Source organism: Aspergillus aculeatinus (assembly GCF_003184765.1).
Source record: "Aspergillus aculeatinus CBS 121060 unplaced genomic scaffold BO66scaffold_49, whole genome shotgun sequence".
NCBI classification, from domain to species: domain Eukaryota; kingdom Fungi; phylum Ascomycota; class Eurotiomycetes; order Eurotiales; family Aspergillaceae; genus Aspergillus; species Aspergillus aculeatinus.
Window position 1 is genome coordinate 199,826 of NW_020291518.1, and position 20,782 is coordinate 220,607.

The 20,782-nt window shown below is 56.3% G+C and overlaps 4 protein-coding genes across 4 annotated transcripts; 2 read left to right on the top strand and 2 right to left on the bottom strand.

Moving 5' to 3' along the window:
* Positions 1–731: 731 nt before the first annotated feature.
* BO66DRAFT_404601 (uncharacterized protein) lies at positions 732–1,346 on the top strand (the record flags this gene model as incomplete). Its single annotated transcript, XM_025648944.1, has 2 exons — positions 732–1,188; positions 1,264–1,346. The coding sequence occupies 2 exons, from the start codon at positions 732–734 to the stop codon at positions 1,344–1,346; spliced, it is 540 nt and encodes a 179-aa protein (XP_025500428.1).
* Positions 1,347–5,825: 4,479 nt separating this feature from the next.
* BO66DRAFT_381099 (CLN3-domain-containing protein) lies at positions 5,826–13,486 on the bottom strand (the record flags this gene model as incomplete). The annotated part of the gene is made up of 9 exons (XM_025645936.1): positions 13,134–13,486; positions 12,201–12,994; positions 10,575–10,702; positions 9,774–10,485; positions 9,266–9,716; positions 8,506–8,581; positions 8,250–8,334; positions 6,194–8,178; positions 5,826–6,157 (listed from the first exon to the last, which is right to left on the bottom strand). Exons 1-9 carry the CDS (start codon positions 13,389–13,391, stop codon positions 5,826–5,828), a joined length of 4,821 nt encoding a protein of 1,606 aa, XP_025500429.1. The 5' UTR covers positions 13,392–13,486.
* Positions 13,487–13,640: 154 nt separating this feature from the next.
* On the top strand, positions 13,641–15,226 carry dph1 (2-(3-amino-3-carboxypropyl)histidine synthase). The gene is made up of 2 exons (XM_025645937.1): positions 13,641–13,828; positions 13,905–15,226. Exons 1-2 carry the CDS (start codon positions 13,678–13,680, stop codon positions 15,068–15,070), a joined length of 1,317 nt encoding a protein of 438 aa, XP_025500430.1. The 5' UTR covers positions 13,641–13,677; the 3' UTR covers positions 15,071–15,226.
* BO66DRAFT_172985 (uncharacterized protein) lies at positions 15,200–18,347 on the bottom strand. Its single transcript, XM_025642314.1, has one exon. It carries the CDS (start codon positions 18,050–18,052, stop codon positions 15,329–15,331), a length of 2,724 nt encoding a protein of 907 aa, XP_025500431.1. The 5' UTR covers positions 18,053–18,347; the 3' UTR covers positions 15,200–15,328.
* Between the last annotated feature and the right edge of the window lie 2,435 nt (positions 18,348–20,782).

The following is a 20,782-nucleotide window of genomic DNA, read 5'->3' on the forward strand; positions in this document are numbered from 1 at the left end:
TTACTCTCAGCTAAGTTTACACACCAGTTTTCCCTTTCCCTTTTCCCTTTTCTCCCTCCCCAATAAATCCTTCCTAGCCTGGATTTACAGCCAGCGTGATTGGTACAGCCACTCACTACTCACTAGGTACTCACTAACCCAACTACAAGGTACGTAAACTTCCTCGACTCTATTCTAATTCCACTCGCACTAGTCGGAGTGAGATCCATCCATCCATCCATCCAGTCGATCCAATCCATCCATTACTCACCGTTTTTCTTCGTGTTTTCTTTTCTCCTTCGCGCTCGTTTCCCCTTCTCCTCTCTCCACACCCACCTTTCTCCTCCCTCCTCCTCCTCCTTCCTCCCTCCCTCCTTTATCCATCCCATCTCCTATCTTTACCTTTACCTTTCCCTTTCCCTTTCCCTCCGCCTCTGTCTCTGCCTCCCCCACTGATTTGGCTCTCATCCAGCTGAATTTCAACCTCTCAGCACTGGCTAGCTAGGTGTAGTTGTTTCGCCCCACCAGACGATTCTGGAGAGGGAGAATAAACTCGACTTGTACCGGGGATTGCAAGCTACCGAGTGCCGCTGTTGTTGTTGCAGCTTGTGCTTGCTTGTGCTTGCTTGCTTGAAACTCAGCTTCCACCGCCATTTCGCCGAACGCCCCCCCATCCGCGCCCGAACGCAACCCAACACATCTCCTCACTCTTCGTTTTTTCTCCTTTCCGATCGCATTTCCGCTCACTCACCATGATGATGGATTTCCAAAAGCACCACCCGCCGCCACCATATCACCCTCACCCCTCGCTGCTGGGAGCGGTTGCCCACGATCCTCGAGGGGCGCCCTCAGCGCCGCCCGCCGCGCGCGCCTACGGACCGCCTCGGCCACCATCACCACGCCCATACTACGAGATGCTTCAACGACGAGAGTCCGAGATGCCTCGATCGGCTGCCACGGCCCCGGGTTACAATTATCCGACCCCTTCGTCCGCTCCCGCCCCCGTTTCCTCCGTCGCGTACACCCATGAGCCCGCCTACGCATCCTTGCGGCCAGAATCATCCGGGTATCACCTCGCACCGACTGGCCATGGTTCCTCCAAGAAGCATAATCTTCCGGCTGGGCAGCGAGACTCTGACAACCGCCATGATCCCCCTTATGATCATAATTACCTCAATCACCAGGATCGACGGATGGTGTATCGTGAAGGTAGGCCAGTTTGGTTTTTCCTTGCTCTGAAATATTAGTTTGGTTTGCTTTGTCGATTCAACACTGCGCTTCGAGTTTTTATGATTCTTCCCGGTGGTGGTGGTGGTGGTGGTGGTGATGGTGTTGTTGTTGCTGGGTGCCTGAGCCGAACTGGGTAGCATCTCGGAAGGCCAGATCATGGATGGGATGGCAGCCAATGCCTGCTAGACATGACCAATGGCACGCATGAAAATGGACGGGATAAGCGACCAGGGACGTGGCAGAAAACCCGGTAACTGCAGGCGGGAAGATGACTCTTTTGTCTTTGTTTTTTTTTTGGGAATTCCCGGTTTATGACATATTTCTCCTCAACACGACCCAAGCTCTGCTGCGGCACCGTTTGGTTTTTGTTTGGTTTGGTTTGTTTATCCATCGATTTACAAACAACCTTACCTACAAACGGGGAGAAAGAGAGAGGGGGGGGAAGCAGAGACTGGGGCAGCCGGGCCAATCAGCGAGGGATCATCAGCCGCGTCTGTGGCGCCTGATCGCCTTCCAGCCCAGGAAGCCTCGGGAGAGCTAGTCCTCTTTGAGCTTAGCCTCGACTGCCAGGGCATCCTTACTCGATCGGGACTAGTGATCCAGGCCCGCCCAGAGTCACGGGTTCTGCCCCCGGTTGTGGAACTCGCTTTGCTTTCTTGTCCGTCGCGCGCCTTCCTTCGGGTTTCTCTCCCATTCCCCGTTTATCTCATCATCACCACCACCATCATCATCATCACCACCACCTGCTTCGGCACCTTGCGCCTTCACCCTCGCCCCCCTCTTCCATCCCCCTCCCTTCTCGCATTCATCTTCTTTATACCCTATCTTCTGCTCTAAGTTCTTGCGCTGAGGGGTCTCGAATATTCCTAACCGATTCTTGCCCCTTGTTTCCCTCCTCCCCTCCTCTTTCGTGTTCTCAGCGCTCCCTCAGCCCCCTCGTCTGTGCATGCGATATGAATCCACCCCCGTCGCATGACCAGGGCCGTCGAAGGTCCTTGGGCGGCAGTGGTAGCTCCGGGTTCCCTGGTATGTGCCAGACATCCTGGCTCGCAGCGTGTTTTGTCGCAGTCTTTCGCCGGCCCCCGACCAATCTCCTTCGCCGTCTGCTATCTGGCTTCTTGTGCTGAACTCCGTCGGACATACTTGGGCTAACTCCGACCACTCTCTTCTCTCTACAGGTGTTCCAGATGCCTCAACCGCCCAGCCGCTGGGCGCCCGCCGCATGCCTCCTCCCTCGTCGCCGCAGCACTATCCCGCGCGCGCTCCACCCGGCACCACGCACTCTCTACCCACACCTTTCTTGTCGCGTGAGCCTCCCAGCAATCCGGCTCATCATCGTCCCGGGAGCAGCATGTCAATATCGTCCATGCTGGGCGCGGACGCTGACCGACCAGGGCGGGATGTAGGCTCCTCAATTTTTGGCCGTCTGCCCGCCACGTCCGCCTCGTTTGGCAACGCGCATCCGCCATCGGCTCCCGGCGCGATGTCGCCGCCGACCGCGCCCGCCCGCCCGTCCCCGCTCGACTACCCTGTCTTCCGACGATCGCAAACTCCTGAAAAGTCCTTTGCCAAGAACCAACCCCCGCGACCGTATCGATCGGGGTCCGGTGGTGTACCCCAGGCGATTCCCGAGCAGGCCAAGTTCGGTGGTCCGCCACGCGGTCACCCATCCACCCAGTTTCCCGACAAACCCCACTCCACACATCCATCCCCTCAGATCCCCTCGGCCGATGCTCCGTACAATGAACCCCGCCGAACCAGCTTCAGTGGACCGGTACCTCGTCCCAGTAGTCAGCCGCAACATCTCGAACCGCCGCCTCGCACGGCCGGCTACAGTCCGCTGTCTCGACCGATCGCAGTGCCCACAACCACGAGTATGGGAGAAGGATCATTTGTGCCTACACACCAGCGAGCCTCATCCTATATGGGCCACGAGCTGCCGCACAGTCGTTACGGGGGACTTTACACTGATCGTCACGCGGAGGAACAAGCCATTCGGGAGCGGGAGCGCGCAGTGGCACATGAAGCCGAGTCCAAAGCTGCGGCGCACCTTGTTCCTCGCTTCGGCCAACCTTATGGCGACCGCGATGCAGCCGCTCCTCGGCCCCAGGGGCCTTCCGCCTGGGAGCTTGGACGCTCGCAACCCGCGTCCCCCGAGATCAAGCGCTTTCCCGCCCCGGAGCCGGGCGCTGGTTTTGGCTTTGGTGCCATCCAGAACTACACTAAGTCGCTGGGGTCTCAGCTAGGCGGGTCACGCGCCCCCTCGCTCTCCGTGCACTCGCAGTCAGGCCAGCCCACTCCCCCGTCGCACGAGCAGACACCATACCTGAGTAAGCTACAAACCGACACACGCGCCTTCCCGGTCAGCTCTTCCGCTGCCTCTGCAGGTATGATTCTTTCGGCCGCCTCGGATGAACAGCGACGCAAAGGAAGCGATGAGCTCCTAGCGCATAGGAATTTGCTTAGCGTCGGGCTGGACGCGAAAAGGGGTGGACGAGCCTCACCGCTGCCCCAGGCGGTCCAGGGAGCTCAGGCGCAGATCTTGGGCCCCGCTGGGGAATCAGGAATCAAGAATGAGCTGGGCCGTGTGTTCTCGGGAATCGGAAGTGGAGTGGGCGGCGTGACGGGGGCCACGGCCGGGAGCGGACCATCGACGCCCATGACCTCAGCCAGCCCTTTCAAACGGGACAGTGCCACCGCCCGGTCCACCAACAGTGAAACTACGGCGGATGAGACCAAGATTCCCCGTCCTACCTCCGCCAACGGAAAGCGATCTCGGAAATCGCGCGACGAAGACATTCGGCCTGAAACCGAGGCTGGGGCATTGGGCGCAGCCTCCCGCGGGCGGCGAAATCGGCACGTTCACCACCACCACCATCAGTAAGCTCCCCCGAACCTTTGACTGACTATGACGTATACTAATTTCGACGTAGCCATCATCACCACCGGCATAAACCGGAGGAAGAGGCGGCCGCTCTCGGCCAGAATCGACCTCTATCGTCGATGAACTTTTTCCATCGCACGGCGACCCCCGCGGATGGGCCAGCCACCGCGGCGGCAGCGACGCTTGCTCATCATCATCACCATCACCCCCACCACCATCACCATCATCATCACGCTCCCCGACCAGCCGGATCAGTGGCTCCTGCTTCCTCTGTCACTCCGATTCGGGAACCTCGCACAGTGGTAACCATTGAACCTCTTCTGACAAGCGTCGCCCATCTTCCTCGTCACCACCTCGGCTCTACCCTGTACGCTCCTCAAATCGGGGTACCAACAGAAAAGGCTACCCTGGAGAGTGCCAAGTTTGGGTACACCACCACGCCTGTTCCTCTACCCCGCTTCGAAGGCAAAGAGAATTGCACGTTCACCATCCGCGTCCCCCGCTTCCGAATCGACAACGGCCGTCGCGAGGAGATTTGTGCTCGCCGTGCGCTTTGGGGAACCGGCGTCTACACCGACGATTCCGACCCTGTTGCGGCAGCCATTCATTCTGGCTTCATTCGGGGCGCTTGGAGTGAGGATGTCGATGAGGACTTGCTTGACTTGGAGATCCGCGATACATACCAACACGCGCCCCAGAGAGCACAAGACATCGGCCTCGAAGAGGGCGAGCGACCCCGGGTGCCTCCCGTTCCCCCCTCTGACAAAGACCTCCACATCACCATTCTCATTCTCCCTCGTCTTGAACGGTACGAATCCAGCGTGCTGTTTGGCCTCCGGTCTCGAGCCTGGGAAGGCCACCACGACGGCATGAGCTACAAAATCCTTCGGACGGAATGGATCGACGAGGGTGTCGGCCGCGGCGAAGAACGCAGCGGCGCCGCCCGCCGTAAGCGCCTCCGTACCCTGATGCAGACGGGCCGCATCTGCACGGGTCCCGGGGTGATCAAACTGGACCAGCTGCGCAATGGAATCCAGGTGCCGCGCCGCAAGAAGATTGAACCGAGTCGAGAACAGCCGTCGCCGATGCAGACTGTCTCGTGAGCAGGGTTTGGGTTTGGGTTTGGATTCAACTGTGATCTAGTATTTTTTCCTCAAGTCCGTCTGGAATTGCTCGGCCTTTTTTGTGTGTCTATCTGTCCTTGTATGGCGTTGCGAGGGTCTTATCTTTATGTGTTGTTGTTGCAGTATCATTAGCGAGGCGTGGTATTTTTTTGTGTTGTGTGTGCAGCTTGATTCGAAGTACATTTCGCTTGCTTATAGGTAATTCTCAAGACATGGCAGATCTGTTTTGTTTTGTGGGATTTTATGGGGAGGGGTTGTGTACCTAGCCCGTTTTCGTCATGTTCCTGCATGCATGGGATGTGAGGTGCTTAAATCGGGACTTTTATTTTGTCCCGAGTACGTAACATCTAGCTCAATCTGGATTTAAATAGGGGTTTCATCCGAGGTCCTATCTGGTATACTCCAGAGTATGTGATGTACCTAGTATGTTTCACGCATATGTTTCCAAAACATCAGTAAAACCCAGGCAGCACAGCTATTCTGGCATGCGCATAGAGCATAGGCGGCAATGAAGAAGGGAAACGGGACACGCCTCCAACGAACGGATTTGATAGCTCCACTCTGCACTATATATTTATTGGGGAATTGGATGATTGTATGCTTGACAGCTACGGCGTCCGAGCCCCCTCCCCGATCCCCATCAACCCCCCGGCCAGCCCCGTCATCCGCCGATCCAACAGATCCTCCTCACTCGCCAGGCTGTTCATGCTCCGATTCCTCTCGCGCAGGGGGATGATCGCCACGGCACTCTGGAAGTAGTCGGAGACATATCCCTCTTCTTCCTCTTCCTCGCACTCGAAATCGTTCGGCGGAAGACTTAGTTTGGCGGGGACGCGGTGTTGCTGTCGCTGCGGCTTTCTGGTCCCGATGGCGGGGGACTTGAGAGAGCGGCCGCGGGAGACGCTGCGGAGGCGTTCGGGGTTACTGATATTGCCGTTTGCTACTAGTTGGGGCTGGGAGTGGGAGTGATTGTGACTGTTGATGGATGCTTCGTCGTGGTCGTCATCGGGAGGTTGTGGGCCGGTGGAGCTGGGCCTCCCCCCGGCTTTGCTGCCCAGCGGGGTGAGCGGGGTGAGTTTGGTGATGCTCATCTCGAGGGGTTTGTCTTCGTCGGCGGAGGATTCGCCTGTTAGCCGGCGTCTGTGGTTGCGGGTGCGGGTGCGGTGGGTGAGGAGGTGCTGGAGGCTGTGGAGTGGAGGGGGTTTCTTCTTGGCTGGTTGGTTGAGATCGTGGAGTGATTGCAACAGGCTCGATGAGGAGGCGGTCTTGGTCTCCGACAAGGCGAACAGCTCGCTGATCCAGGTGGCGCATCGGTTGATGTGTTTCCAGCTTTCGGGGAAAAAGCCGGCCATCTGCATGAAGCCGTGCGAGATGCCGGGCAGCAGGGACACCTCGACGTGGTCCTTGTCGTTGAAGGCGCGGTGGGATTTCTCGAGGCCGAGGTCCTGTCGTTCTTGGAAGTGTCGTAGTTTCGCTTGACGGAGACGCCCGGCGAATATCACTGTGTCGTCGACCAAAGGATCGCGTTCGCCGGTGATGATGTACGTCTTCGGGAAGCGCGCGAGGATCGCCTCCGGCGCGAGGGTCGGGGAGAGGAGATAGTCTGTGTTGAAGTCGGGGCGGTTATGCGGTCCGATGTAGAGAATGATCATTGCTCGCATCATCTCCGGGGTGAGAATCCGGTCCTGGACGTACGAGATCACCGATGATACCGCTAGGCGAGTGCGGATCTGCTTGGGCTGGTGCTCGGCGACGGCGGCGGCCTCGGCCTCTTGAGCCAGCATGGCGGATTTGTGCCGGTGCTGGGCCAGTCTGCGCGTCGTCTTTTCGCCAAGGTCGTTGGCCTCAAGATCCAAATCGGAGCACGAGTCTTGCTGAAGGTCGGCAAACGATGTACCGGGAGAGGTGTAGGGCGTGAGGCGCTGATAGTCCATGTTCTTGCGCTGCAAGACGTTCTGGTTGGTCCGACGGGTGCTTTTCTCCTGGATCAGCGCCATCTGCTCCTCCGTCATCCAGCTTTCGATCTTCATGTTCAAAGCAGGGTAGGCTAGAACGAGCCCGTCAGGTCGTGGGAGGACGTTCTGCCCTTGCCAGAGTGACGCATCCGCACTGCCCGACTGGAGGACCATCAGCGTCATGCCTACAGCGAGGTTTGCGCCAGCGCTATCCCCCGTGATGACAATTCGAGGATGGGTTTGCCCATTGAGTCCAATACAGCGGCCACGGGTGGACACAATTGTGTGGTACACGTCGTAACATTCATTCAAGGCGTACGGATAGGGATACTCCGGCGCCTTCTTATAGTCCAGGCTTAGGATAGGAACTTTTGTCCGTGCGGCCCAACTCAACAGCCTATCCTCCGAGTTCCGAGGGCTCATCGACACAAACCCCCCGCCGGGGATGTCCAAAACAATGCATGTCTGATCCCGCAGCGCACTCAACGGGCCGTCAAAATACAGCCACGCATTCGTCGGCTGGTCATATATCGAAGACGCCGGTCGAGGAATGCGAATCGCCCGCGGCGCATATTTGGTGAGTCTGGGCCGTGTCAGGCTCGCCAGGGCCCAGAGATACGGCGAAGTCCCTTTGTTCCACGAGACCCGCATGTGGTCCAGCGTCAGCGTGGCCCGGACCCGACGGACCTTTTCATCCGCCCTCTCCGCGGCAATGAGATAGTATACAGTGAAGACCAGCGACGCTATCTCCCGCAGCCACTTGGGTTTGACTTTCATCGCGGTCCAGAAACCAGCGTCCAAGGCGGTGGCGATCCATGTCGCTCGGAAGAAAGAGCGTGAGTATAGGTTCGCCAGGGGCTCTGGACATTCGAGGCCGACTATCTTCGCAAAGTTGCGACTGACATAGAGCCAGAGGAAGACGATGACCGTAGTCTGCCAGACGCTGAGCTTTTCCGTGAGACGGGAGGAGAGTTTGCGAACAACGGGCGGGCCATGCTTGTTTCCCCTTGGGGTTGTCAGAGCCACGCAAAAGAGGTACATGGACACAGCGGACCCATGTTTGTTGAGGTGTCGTACCTTGTTAAATATAGCGACCAGAATGCGAATACAGCCAGGACCTGGATCTTTCGGAATTTGGTGGACGGCCTTCCCAAAAGGTGGTCTAACCCGCTCTGTTAGGCACTGCTCAAATGGAGAGGTTGGAAACCACAATACAACTTACCTATCATGTCTTCTAGGCAGAAACAAGAGTCTAAATCAAGAGATACAGCGTTCTAGGTGCGAGAGCCATAAAATCATAGGGTTTCGAATGGAGGAATGCGAGCAAGTATACACCAAGTCCTAAGCAAGAGCGTACAAACGAAGTGATTTAGAAGGAGAGAATGGGAGTTGGTTGGAAGAAGTTGACTCTGAAACCGGTAATCGAACAAGGAACAGAGAAGAGACCGAGTGAGACGCCATGGTGGCCAAAATATGGGGTAGTGAATAGTAGTTCGAGAAGGGTGTGGTCAGTCCGTCCGTCCGTCAGCCATGGATACGGGGCAGCAAAAGCCCACGAAGCTCAGCCGAGCATGTGAAATCCCCACCAGGGACCATGCCTGCTGGCTGGATCCAGTGACGTGGAGCTTATTCATCTGGGGGTAAGAGTCGGCTTGAGACATGGTCGGAGCAAAACGATCTGCACTTGGTCCGGTGCAGGAATGGTGCTAAGACAATGGTGGTGGGGGAGAGGGGGGAAAGATGAATGGATGTGAGATGAATGGAGGGACGGATGGATGAATGAGTCGGTGAAATGCACCCGGTCCGTCACATGTCACTTGATCTCCTCCTTCTTTTCCTTTCAGTCCAGTCCCGTGACCCCCCACTGCACCAGATCAGCTGCGCCAGAATTGACTCCAGGTATGAGTATTTCCCAGCCATTGTTCTATTTGAGGTATATGATGGTTGATTATTATTTATGCTGATCTGACCCTAGTGCACACTGCTCTATGCAGGCTGTATATGTATTAACCACTCATCGCATTAACACTCACAATCTACAATCTCCGACAGTAGTCTCGTCCACGCGCAACTTGCCAATCGCAGAGCCAGACCTCAAACGCCATGCTGATAAACCCGGCAATGCAGACGCCGCCCGAGTCACTCGCCGTCGTGGCTCCCAGCGAGAATTCCCGTTCCTCCACCGGCACCCGATCGGCGATCTCGGCGAAAGTGCTGACATAGACAAGGCCGCCCAAAAGCCCTTCCCAGAAAACAATCCCAAACACCAACCACACGCTGGGGATGAAGTTGAACAGCGAGTGTAGCGTCAAGATGATTAGGTTGAGGAATTGTAAGAAAGACGGAAAGTACAGACTATGAACGCGGAAGAAAGGGGTCGAAGACCGCGAGATGAAGACCCCAACTTGGTAGATCGCATTGTATGCTGGGTAGAATGCGCGATAGTGGTCGAACGGGGAGTCTTGGAGAGGGAAAAGCAATGTCGGTGCGACACCCTGATTAATGGTGTACTCGGCGACATAGACCAGCAACAGTGGGAGCATACTGGAAGACTTCGTAAGAACATGCAATCGGGTTGAGTGGGGTGCAGGATATACTCACAATGGAAGAAAGAGTCCCTTAGATCGCTGTAAGTTAGCCTTAAACGCCTGCCATCCAAGGCCAGTATCGTTGGAAGCTGGCTTTTTCTGGCTCTGACTCTCATCGGTCGATTCGTCGAGCAACTGCTCCCTCTCATCAATGTCATCGGCTGTGTGCTCCTCCCGAGAACTGTAGCCTGTCCTCCGCGCCGAAAACGAGCGCACCGGGGACTGGGGTAGAATCGTGAAGAAACTAATAACCATGACCGCCGGCAAACACGCCGAGGCCAGAAGAGTTGCTTTGACGCTGAAGCCGAAAGAGGAGGTGGCTAAAGCGTATGCGCCAGCACCCACCAAGCCCGCAGCACCCGTGCCACTGCCCCAAGAAGCCAGACTGAACGGGCCGTAGTGATGCGTGAGAGCGATAAAGGAAAGTTCGCCCCCTCCGCTGGACATGCTTGACAGGATGATGCCTGCGATCTTAGTGGCAATCGGGCCACCGTCCGTGTAGGCCGGACTCAAGGCAACGAGCAGCATGCCGGTGGTAGAGAAGGTGACGAATACCAAGACCCTTACGGGATACGGCACCGCTTGGATGAAATACGGAGCGACCAGCTTGGTGCCGAATGAGGGGATCACGTCGGCGAGCAGCACCACACCTTTCGGCAGGTCGGGGCCGACGAGATCCAGGGCAGCAGAGAGAATAATGACATAGAGGACATTGTTGATTAAGCCTGTCGCAGATGGGACAGGTGAACCCCGGCAGCGATCAGTACGGGCTATCGCCATGTTGAAGGGGGTCGGCGGAGTAGATCGAGCTTACCGAAGAGCCAAAATGCCACACAGACTCTGGGATCAGCTCCATGGAAGAGAGCCGCAAGGCGTCCACGAAACTGGGACCATGACGAAGATGGCGCTCCGGGGAGAGGCAGCATTGATGGTTCGTCTTCTCTAGACGGTGAAGACATAACCAGAAAGGAGAGAGGGGGAGACTACAAGGAGGGTTCAGTTTGAAGTGAAGCATACAGCAGAAGTAGCAGAAGTAACAGTTAGTGCCATCGGTGGAAAATACAACAGGGACGTTTAGTTATAAAGATTATTGTCGCAATGGGCATGTAATAAGCTGGAGGTGACATGACGTTGACGATTGAAGAGAGGACGGACGGTTGAGCGCAACTGCGACAGCCTGGCCTGCCGTCCACGTGACTGACATAGAGTTTCTTATCGACTATGAGCATCTTGACTGTGAGTCTGTAAGTTCAGGCACCATCGAATTGAATAAAGGTCATCCCATATAGACTTCTCCCATGTATGACATTAAGTAGAACTACAGTACAGCCCAACCATCACAGCTCACACGCTACGACAAAACCAGTGACTGCCGTGCAATCCCAGCAGACCAATTGTACCAGCGGTTGCCCAAGCCGAGATCCCCGAGACGCGGCTATCGGGACAATCAGGCTTATCGGTTCTTGGAGGTGTGTGTTTCCCTCTCCCGCCCTCGAATTTCTTGTCCGCCACTCCTCCGCATCTTCTACAACTACACAACAACACACTGTTCAACCACAAACCCATTTACATTACTACATACACCCCAAACTCAACCTCACACCCAAACCTCAATAAAATACATACAACCAGAATGTCCCTCCTCCACCCCACCCGCCGCCTCTTCCTCCACCACCTCACCAAACCAACCGCCACCACCACCACCAAAGCAACAATAACCCGCACCTTCACAACCACCCCTGCCTTCCGCTCAGAAGACGAAACCCGCCCATCCTTCGCCTTCAACCGCGGGCCCGCCCCGCCGCGCCTCCCCAAAGAACAACAAGAAATCTTCGAGGAACTCCAGCGCAACTCCACCGGCGCATTCAGCACCCCGCGCGTCAACCAGTCCCCGGATTCGACTGCCTCGGCGGCAGAGATCAAGGCCACGGGCAAGGGCGAGGAACTGCATCCGGACATCAAAACGGGGCTGAAGCCCGAGTTCGAGGGGGAGAAGAATCCCAAGACCGGGGAGATTGGGGGCCCCAAGAATGAGCCGTTGCGGTGGGGGGCTGGCGGGGATTGGAGTTATGGGGGCCGGGTGACGGATTTCTAGATTCCCGGTATAAGGTCCTGCTGGGGAAGTGTTTGGAGGGTTGTGGTGGGTTACATACGTGTTTGGATTGAGGGGTTGGATGTTGGGTTTTTCATATGTTGGGTGTGATTGTATGCATATCATGGTTCTTTGTACGATAATTATCTGAAAGATGCTTTACACTGTTTTATTACGACTAGGCGCAAGACTACCGTGCTACGGGGATTGGTGGACACAATGGCTGGTAATGCTCTCGATGTACAGTACATACACAATCGTCGGCTCTCCCTGGATGCTTTATTTCCTGGATGCTCAAGCTCAAAGAATACCACTATCTGATTTGAAGGAAATCGTAAGGCCGTCTACTTACCCTCCTCACTCCTCGCCAAAATCGCCTTCCCGGCCCGGCTCTCATTGAACCGCCCCAGCTCCCCGCTGATCCACGCCCCGATCCTCGCCATCTCCTCCAGGTTGATCCCGGTATTCATCCCCAGACTGTGAACCGTGTGCACCATGTCCTCCGTCGAGATATTCCCCGTGGCGCCCTTGGAGTAGGGGCAGCCGCCGAGCCCGCCGACGCTACTATCGAAGATGCGGATGCCATGCTCCAGCCCCACGATCGTGTTAACCAGGGCCTGGCCGTAGGTGTCGTGGAAGTGCAGCGCGAGGTCGGTGCTGGCGATGCCGGCCGCGCGAAGCGCCTGCAGCAGCTCCATCGTGCGGGGCGCGGTGCCCATGCCCGTGGTGTCCGCCACGGAGACCTCGTCGGCGCCCATCTCCAGCAGCGAGCGCGTGATGTCCGCCACCTTGACGGGCGACACCTCGGGCCCTTCGTAGGGACACCCCAGCGCCACCGAGACGTAGCCGCGCACCCGGATATTGCGCGTCTTCGCCAGGGCGACCACCGGCCGCACGCGCTCCAGCGACTCGTCGATCGTGCAGTTCGTGTTCGCCTTGGAGAAGGCCTCCGTCGCGGCCGCGAACAAGGAGATCTCCGTCGTGGTCGACGGGGCGTCGGCGGGGACGCCGGTGGCATCCAGGACTTTGATCAGGTTCTCGAGGCCTCGGACGTTCGGGACCAGGTAGTTGTACGCAATGACGTTGGCCGACTCCGGCGGTGTTTGCAGCAGGTGCTCGCAGATCTCCGCTGTGCTGGCCATCTGTATGAACGATCAACCAGTTGTGAGTATCATATCAAGGTTTGGTTGCATTTGCATCTGAGTCCCCGATGCCCTCTCGAGGATAGCCACTCCCCCCTCCCCGCACGCTACGATGTACAAAAGACAGCTACTCGCGTACCTGAGGCACCCATTTTGCAGGAACAAAAGATCCAGCCTCAATTGTCGTCACGCCCGTCTTGGCCAGTTTCCGGATGAGCTCGAGTTTGGTTTCGAGCGGGATGGACTTCTTCTCGTTCTGAAGGCCGTCTCGTGGGCCGACCTCGACGATGCGAACATGGTCCGAGGTTAACCGCGCCTCGGTCGCAAAGCGGCGGCGAGCTGCTGGAGCAGAGCGGAGGACAGAGAAGAGACGCATTCTAGGCTTGAAGCTCATCATGATGAATCTCGTATATTCAGCAAGTTAGTAGTCAAGTGAGAATGCATTCAGTAGTGGAAAGTGCGAGAAGCTAAAGTATCTTAGAACCAGAAGATGGGGAGGGTGATGATCATGATGTTCCGCCCGCCGAGCAAATGCGGAGAAGAGGCCGACCCTAGCCCGTGACCCCCCACTTAGTCAGAATTAAATTATCCTCAGCCCACTATGCGAGCCATCGTCCGATAGGAATTATCGCGACTCGCAACAACACACCACAGTTACTGTTTTTAAACACATTGCGCCCGTCATGGAGGACACATCAAATCAACCGACAACATCGAGTGCCCCGCTCCGGCAACCCAAGAAGAGATTCGTCGGACGGCGCACCGCCGACGCCCAAGCACAGAAGGAAGGGTCCAGCGACCACCAGGATGTCGAGTCGACGAGCATACAGAAGGGTGAGCGCCTCTCCCTCCCCCTCTCGCATCTGCAAAACCGTACCCAGAAACCCAACACTAACCACAAAAGCAACAGCGGCCCCAAGACGCACCCCGCGAACCCTGAACCAAGTCCCGGCGGAGATCCTCGAAGACCCCGACATCCAGGCGGCGATCGCCCTGCTCCCCAAGAACTACTCCTTCGAGATCCCGAAGACCATCCACCGGATCCGCACCTCTGGCGCCAAGCGCGTGGCCCTGCAATTCCCGGAGGGCCTCCTCATCTTCGCGACCACGATCTCGGACATCCTGACCCAATTCTGCACCGGGATCGAGACCCTGATCATGGGCGACGTGACGTACGGAGCATGCTGCATCGACGACTACACGGCGCGAGCGCTGGGCTGCGACCTGCTCGTGCACTACGCGCACAGCTGCCTGATCCCCGTGGACGTGACGCAGATCAAGACCCTGTACATCTTCGTGGACATCAGCATCGACACGACGCACCTGGTCGCGACGCTCGAGCGCAACTTCCAGCCGGGCAAAACCGTCGCCATGGTCGGCACGATCCAGTTCAACGCGACGCTGCACGGCCTGAAGCCCGTGCTGGAGCGCGCGGGGTTCCGCGTCCTCATCCCGCAGATCACGCCGCTCTCCAAGGGCGAGATCCTGGGCTGCACGTCGCCGACCCTCGCCGCCGCCGAGGTCGACTACCTCCTCTACCTCGGCGACGGCCGCTTCCACCTCGAGTCCGCCATGATCCACAACCCGGCCATCCCCGCCTACCGCTACGACCCCTACGCCCGCGTGCTCTCGCGCGAGAGCTACGAGCACGAGGAGATGCACACCCTGCGCCGCGACGCGATCCAGACCGCCCGATCGGCCAAGAAGTGGGGCATCATTCTGGGCGCCCTGGGCCGCCAGGGGAATCCCCACACCATGGCGATGATTGAGAGTCATCTCCGCGCCAGAAACATTCCCTTTGTCAATCTGCTGCTGAGTGAGATCTTTCCCGGGAAGTTGGGCGCCATGGCCGATGTCGAGTGCTGGGTGCAGATCGCTTGCCCCCGGTTGAGTATCGACTGGGGGTATGCGTTCCCGCGGCCGCTGCTGACGCCCTACGAGGCCTTGATTGCGCTGGGGATCAGGGAGAGCTGGGACACCGCCAATGGCGGCGTGTATCCCATGGATTTCTACGCTAAGGAGGGCCTGGGCAGGACGAAGCCGAGCCAGGCGATAATCCCCGCTGGGTCGGCTTGATTTTTGTGCGGTATCTTCCCAGATGCCAACACCTATCCATAACTCATGATGTATATGAATATTTTCTTGTTGTTCTTTTCTGCATATGTTTCCCACGGGTATATAGGGGGGTCCAACAAACCCTAAAAAGCTTTATGATTATAGAATTAGAAGAAGGCCAACATGATATCACACTTGGAAGAAAAAGTCTACATCTCTCCGTTGGGTCTAACATTACATAGATTTTCTTTGGAATCGTAGAATAGCGCAGCACAGATTTCATGAGCCTTTGATCTCATCTGCACTGTCCGTCATGGGATCACTTGCACTGCCGCGTCGAAGTGAGAGGATGCTCTTGCTGGCCAGCTCGTCGGCGGTCCGCTCGGCCGCCCGCCATCGCGTGACGGCCTGCTCGACATCCTCGAACATCTCCAGCGTGTCTTTGATGATCCCTCCTTCGTCGATCTCGGGAACCTGCGTGCTTGCTCGAGAGCCACTATCGCTGCTCATAGGGAAGCCCGGTCCAAAGCCCCGCTGTGGAACAGGGTTGAACATGACGGCGTTCGCAAACATCCGGATCAGCTCCTTCTCAAGCTGGGCCGAGTTGACGATACCTTTGGGAGGAATGACATCCTCCGTCTTCTGGAGCATCAAAACCGCATTCTTGGAAGGAGTACCTGTACCGGGCGCCGGGGACTCCCCATCGCCAGCAGGTGTACTAGCAGCCTCCGTAGCCGCAGCGACAGCCTTACTGCCCTGGTACATCACTGACTTGATAGATTTCAGATCCTGTGGTCGATAGATCAGATCTCGATAGCCAGGAGCATCGCGTTCTGCTAGTGGCTTGGCGAAGATAGAAGCATGCTTGTGCATGGTGACATCATTCATGATGGGGGCACCGGTTCTTGGGAAACTACGCGCACACAGCACATAGGGGGTCGATTGATTCGGGTCAAGACGGGTGAGCTGACTGGCTTCAGTCTGAGGAGGTTCGGCTTCTTCGCTGGGGGCACGCTTGCGTTTTGGCCGCCCCCGGCCTGGTCGACTTATTGACGGACGTTCCGGCTCCGCCATTTCAGGCACGCCAGCAGGTGTGCTGGGCATCTCGTGCTTGACCTTAGGCTGAGACCCGCTTTCCGTAGTTGACTCGTCATCCCGCGACAAGACGGATCGTCCGCGACTCCTTGACGATGCCGTGCTTCGATCTCGATCTTTTCCGGTGGATGGTGTCAGTTTATCCGCCTTCCTCTTCGATCCTGGTTTTGTATCGGCATCGACGGCAGGTTGGTTCGACTCTGAGCTCGTTGAATTGCCCTTGCGATCCGTTCGGCGTTTCAGACGGCGTGGCTCGGGTTCTTCTGGTGTTGCTTCACGAGATCCAGGCGGGGATGGTGCCTTCTCGCTGATGGGACTGATCTCCTCCGGACGTGGTCGGTCTGGCGAGCGGGGAGATTCGGGTATGCTCAGACTCAAACGCGGGGTCCTCTTCCAAGGCGTGAGTGAGCCAATGGTGTCAACCGATGGTCGCAAAGGACGTGAACCTGGTGGACCCGGGATCAAAGCAGCTCGCCCGGTTCCTACTGGAGTCTGGAAGCCAGGAGCTGGGACACCCAAAGCTGGTGAGGACGCTGCTGTGGGCGCTGGGCCCGGAGTTGAAGGGAAGGGTATGGGCGATTGACCCTGTTGAGCCAACTTGCTCTCAACACTGGGTATAGGTTGCTGAAACGTTGGGACAGGCCTCTCCAAAGAAGGGTTGTTCGAAGGCTCAGGCTTCGGCTTGATAAGTGAAGGCGAAGGCTGAGGTGTCTGGGGAGGTTGGTGCAGAGACCATTGCTGGAAACTCGACTGTGGTGGATGACGCTGATGAATTGGAGTGGACGCTGTGGCTGGTGCGCCTGCCTTAGCAGCAGGCTTGCCAACCGGGGTGGATTGCTGTGGAGTAGAGATAGCTTTGGGTACGATTTGTGACTGCATAGGAGCAGGCGGTTTGCCAGCGCTGAGATTTGAAGAGGTGATGTTCGGGGGTGGAACCTGCGGCGACATGAATGTCACACCGGCTGCACCAGCTTTCGCGGGGATATTCCGAGGTACGGTTTTGGCCTGCGGCGCCGGAAAGGTCTTTCCATTTGGTGTCTGCGGTTGAGGTGGCCTGCCCGTCGCCATCTGTGGGGTGGGTGGAGGTGGTTGCACCGATGGCTGCAGTTGTTGAGGTTGCGGCTGAATTGGTCTGGCCGGATCTTTTAGTGACTGTCCTGCTGGTTGCTTGGGGAGTTGTGAAGGCGTCTGAGGTAGGTAAGGCATAGCCTTTGGTGGCTGCTTATCCGGCTGCAAGTCCTTGGGTTGCGGCACGGGCTGTGCTTGCGCCCTATCCACGACCGGCGGCGGAGGCTTTGACTGAATTGGTGCGGGCATAGGTTTCTGGGGCGGTCTCTCTTCCTTCACATCCAAGTCCATTGGTTCCGGCGCATGTTCTTGCTTCGGAGGTGCAACTGGCTGCTGCGGCAGGCGCATAATGGCCTCTGGCTGTGCTTCGCGTTCTTCCTTCTGCAACAGTTCAATCTCGTTTCGGATCTCCGTGTATCTCATCTCATCGTTCCTAATTTCCCTCGTCACAAGCTCCTTATACCTAGCGTACAGATGCGACACCAGGGTTGGCATTAGGCTGGTATGGCTCGACCCTTTTTCGGACAACCCATCTGGCTGTGGGCTCGTAATCTTCCGTTTTTTCGGGTTAACCGGACTCTCAGCATGGCGACCATTTGGCTCATGAGCCGCGACGACACCGATCGAGTCGACACCTTCCCTCATCAACGTCGTATAGAGGTCCTCGAGGGCCTCCGGGGCGAGTCTCCCGGCATCAAACGCGGCATTCTGGCGAATGAATGGATTATTGCGGAGAACATCGGAGATGGTCGCGAAATTCGCGGGTCGAGCATCTAAGGCAGCGAGGGACTGGAAAAAGAGGAGCGACTCAAAGGGGGTGTAAGCAGATAGAGGAGGCATCCCCCATTGCCCGTCAGATCGGCCGCCGGGGGAGAGGGATTTTGGAATGGGGGCCACGGTGATAAAAGAGTTCGTTGCGAGACGGTTGGCCCGGTAAGTTAATCCGAACGTTCAGCGTCAACCGCTTTGTAGCTTAGCCCTGCAATAGAGGACAGGACTCTCGGTGGGTGGTACCGAACCCAAATGAACGTTCGTGCCTTGAAAACCAGGCCGACAAGGTCGCGTGTGCGGGACTGGAAGGAAAGGATTAGAGGTGCGGGTTTAGACCATCCGCGCAAAAAAAAGGGAAGGGGGAGTCGAAAAATTAGGCAGAAAATCAGAGACGGGAAAAACGCGACCGTGTCAAGATGGGTGACGCGGGGTGGGAGGAAACCGTAGAAAATTGGGAGAAAATGGAGTATCGTTTAGGGGGGAAGAGGTACCCAAAATGGATCTAGAGAGAAAAAAGAGGATGACAACGATGGTGGATAAAAAGGGAACGGGGATGGATGGATGGTTAGGATGGGTAGGATGGGATGGGATGGGATGGGATGGGATGGGATGGGATGATGGGATGGGGGTCGAGGGAAGAGAGGTGTGGATAGGATAGGATGGAATCAGTTCTCGCCGCGATGTTGCGGTTACCCCCCCCCCAAGGGAGTCTGTCTGTCTGTCTTTCACTGCTGGGCTCCTTCATCACCGTGGTCACTCACCCTTTCTCCCGCGACCGATCCGGAAAAGGCCTGCGAGTCACGTGTAACACGGGAATGGAGGAAGTCGGAACAAACCGTATTCAGCAGCTTGTTGAGTTATTACACCTATTGTCACGGCAACCTGCCACCTTTCAGGTTTGACAATGGTCACTTTGCCCAGTCGCAGAGATTTGGCTTATCTTTCTTTCTGGCCTAGCATCTGACCTGGAGAGGGCGCTCTTAACACTCTTCCCTCCTTTCTAGTACGGCATATAGAATACTTTGTATAAAAATGAGGAACATGGCACCGCGCGAGTCTTCTATCATGGGCTATGAGATAGTATGCTCTGAATCGAAATCCTCTTTCATCCGAATACTTTCTCACACAAACAAACCCAACAGCATCATGATTCCTCCAGTCAACACACCGTGTTCCGTAGTAATTCTAGAATAGCAGAGCAGTGGACGGTACCTGGCCTGGGCTTAGTAGCGCCGGCTCTGTGATGCTAGCGTCGGCCCAGCCCGGGACTCTGGGCTGGATTGTACTTACTCGGGTAGATAAAAGCACAGGATGTCTCTCAAAAGATGCTGAAAATTTGATAAGCTTCTGTGCCGGAAGAGCCGGAAGAGGCCAATGTCTGTATTACTGTCTGGGCTGGGCTTTCTTTGTATGAGTTAAGCTAAGTTGAAAAGTGGTCTTCAGCAACATGCACGTCGTCCCATACCATAAACGCAGTGCAGCGTGCAAACACCTTGATAAAAGACAGTTCTGGCCTGCTTTGGGCTCATATCAAATGTGGTAGGTCGCTGCTTGAAGCTCTATGGACTCATCCGAGATAAAGTGAAGTCTTAGATTAAGAGGCTTCGGCGAGCTTGAGGCTGAAAGATACATCACTCGAAGGTGAGACAACACTAGGTGGATCCATGCTACCACGCATGCTCCAAAAACATTCCATATCAAACAGATCCGACCGTGCATAGCATGATACTAGAAGAATCGCCGTGTCAGATTGAAATGCCTCGTATCCTCAATAAGTATCGACCATGTGTGAATTACAGGCCAGTGTGCTGAATTTCTATCGCATCTCAGCCGCTACCCTGCGACTTCGAAGCCTACACAATTTCACTACTGCCTATGATCGGAGAATCTGACAAAGATCAAAGGGCTTCAGAGTTTGTATGAGAAGCGAAAGTCGCAGATCTCAGTCACTAAAGAAGCGGCCCTGAGGCATCATAGGAGTGCCCTGAACTATCGGGTCAACTATAACTACTGGCCGCAGCCATTCGTCAAGCAACTCCTGCTAGCGGGGCCAGTAAACTCCAAGTCAAGAGCGCAGTGAGAGGAGCCACAGCATGTTTCGACTTACATTCTCATCTCAACCATATTATGCCCGTGGGCCCTGACCTGCTCCATCTTCTCCAAACTTGACTCTTCTTTTTGGTACGGTGGTGGATTGACCAGTACGAGGCTTGATGACCTCCACAGCGGCTGATGTTGGCCTTGTTTGAGGTACTGTGCCTTTTGGGGTGAAATAACTATACAGTATTGGAAGTCTGCCTTGATATTCACCAATCTACCACCATCCAACAACGTCTGGATTTACACGGCCTGGCATGAGTTTACTCAACTGAGGGTCTAGCGATGTCAATCTCGAGGTTGAAAGGGGCTGTCAAGTTCAAAACAGCCACCATATGCCAAAGTCGATGTTCTTCTCCTTGCCAGGTGCAGCAGCAGCTGTGCGAGCATGGCTGGCGAAAGGGGTTGGCGGGGGGTTGAAGTCGCCGGAGAACTTTCTCATATCAAAACCACTATGAGAAGCTATTTATACGGACAGAAGTGACAAGATGGAATATTGAGAACGATCATCATACACATGCAGTCAACTCCGCGTTTGACCGCTGTCAACCCCAGTGCTATACGCTGATAGTTGGAAGTCCAAGTGGATAGTTACTAACTAGTTAGTGCTAAGTTAAGAGGCTTGTGGCGGTGGCATTAAACCCAAAGGGTGGGTGGCAGTACGGAAAGCTCTGGCGAGGATGGAGTTAGGGGGGGGGGGGG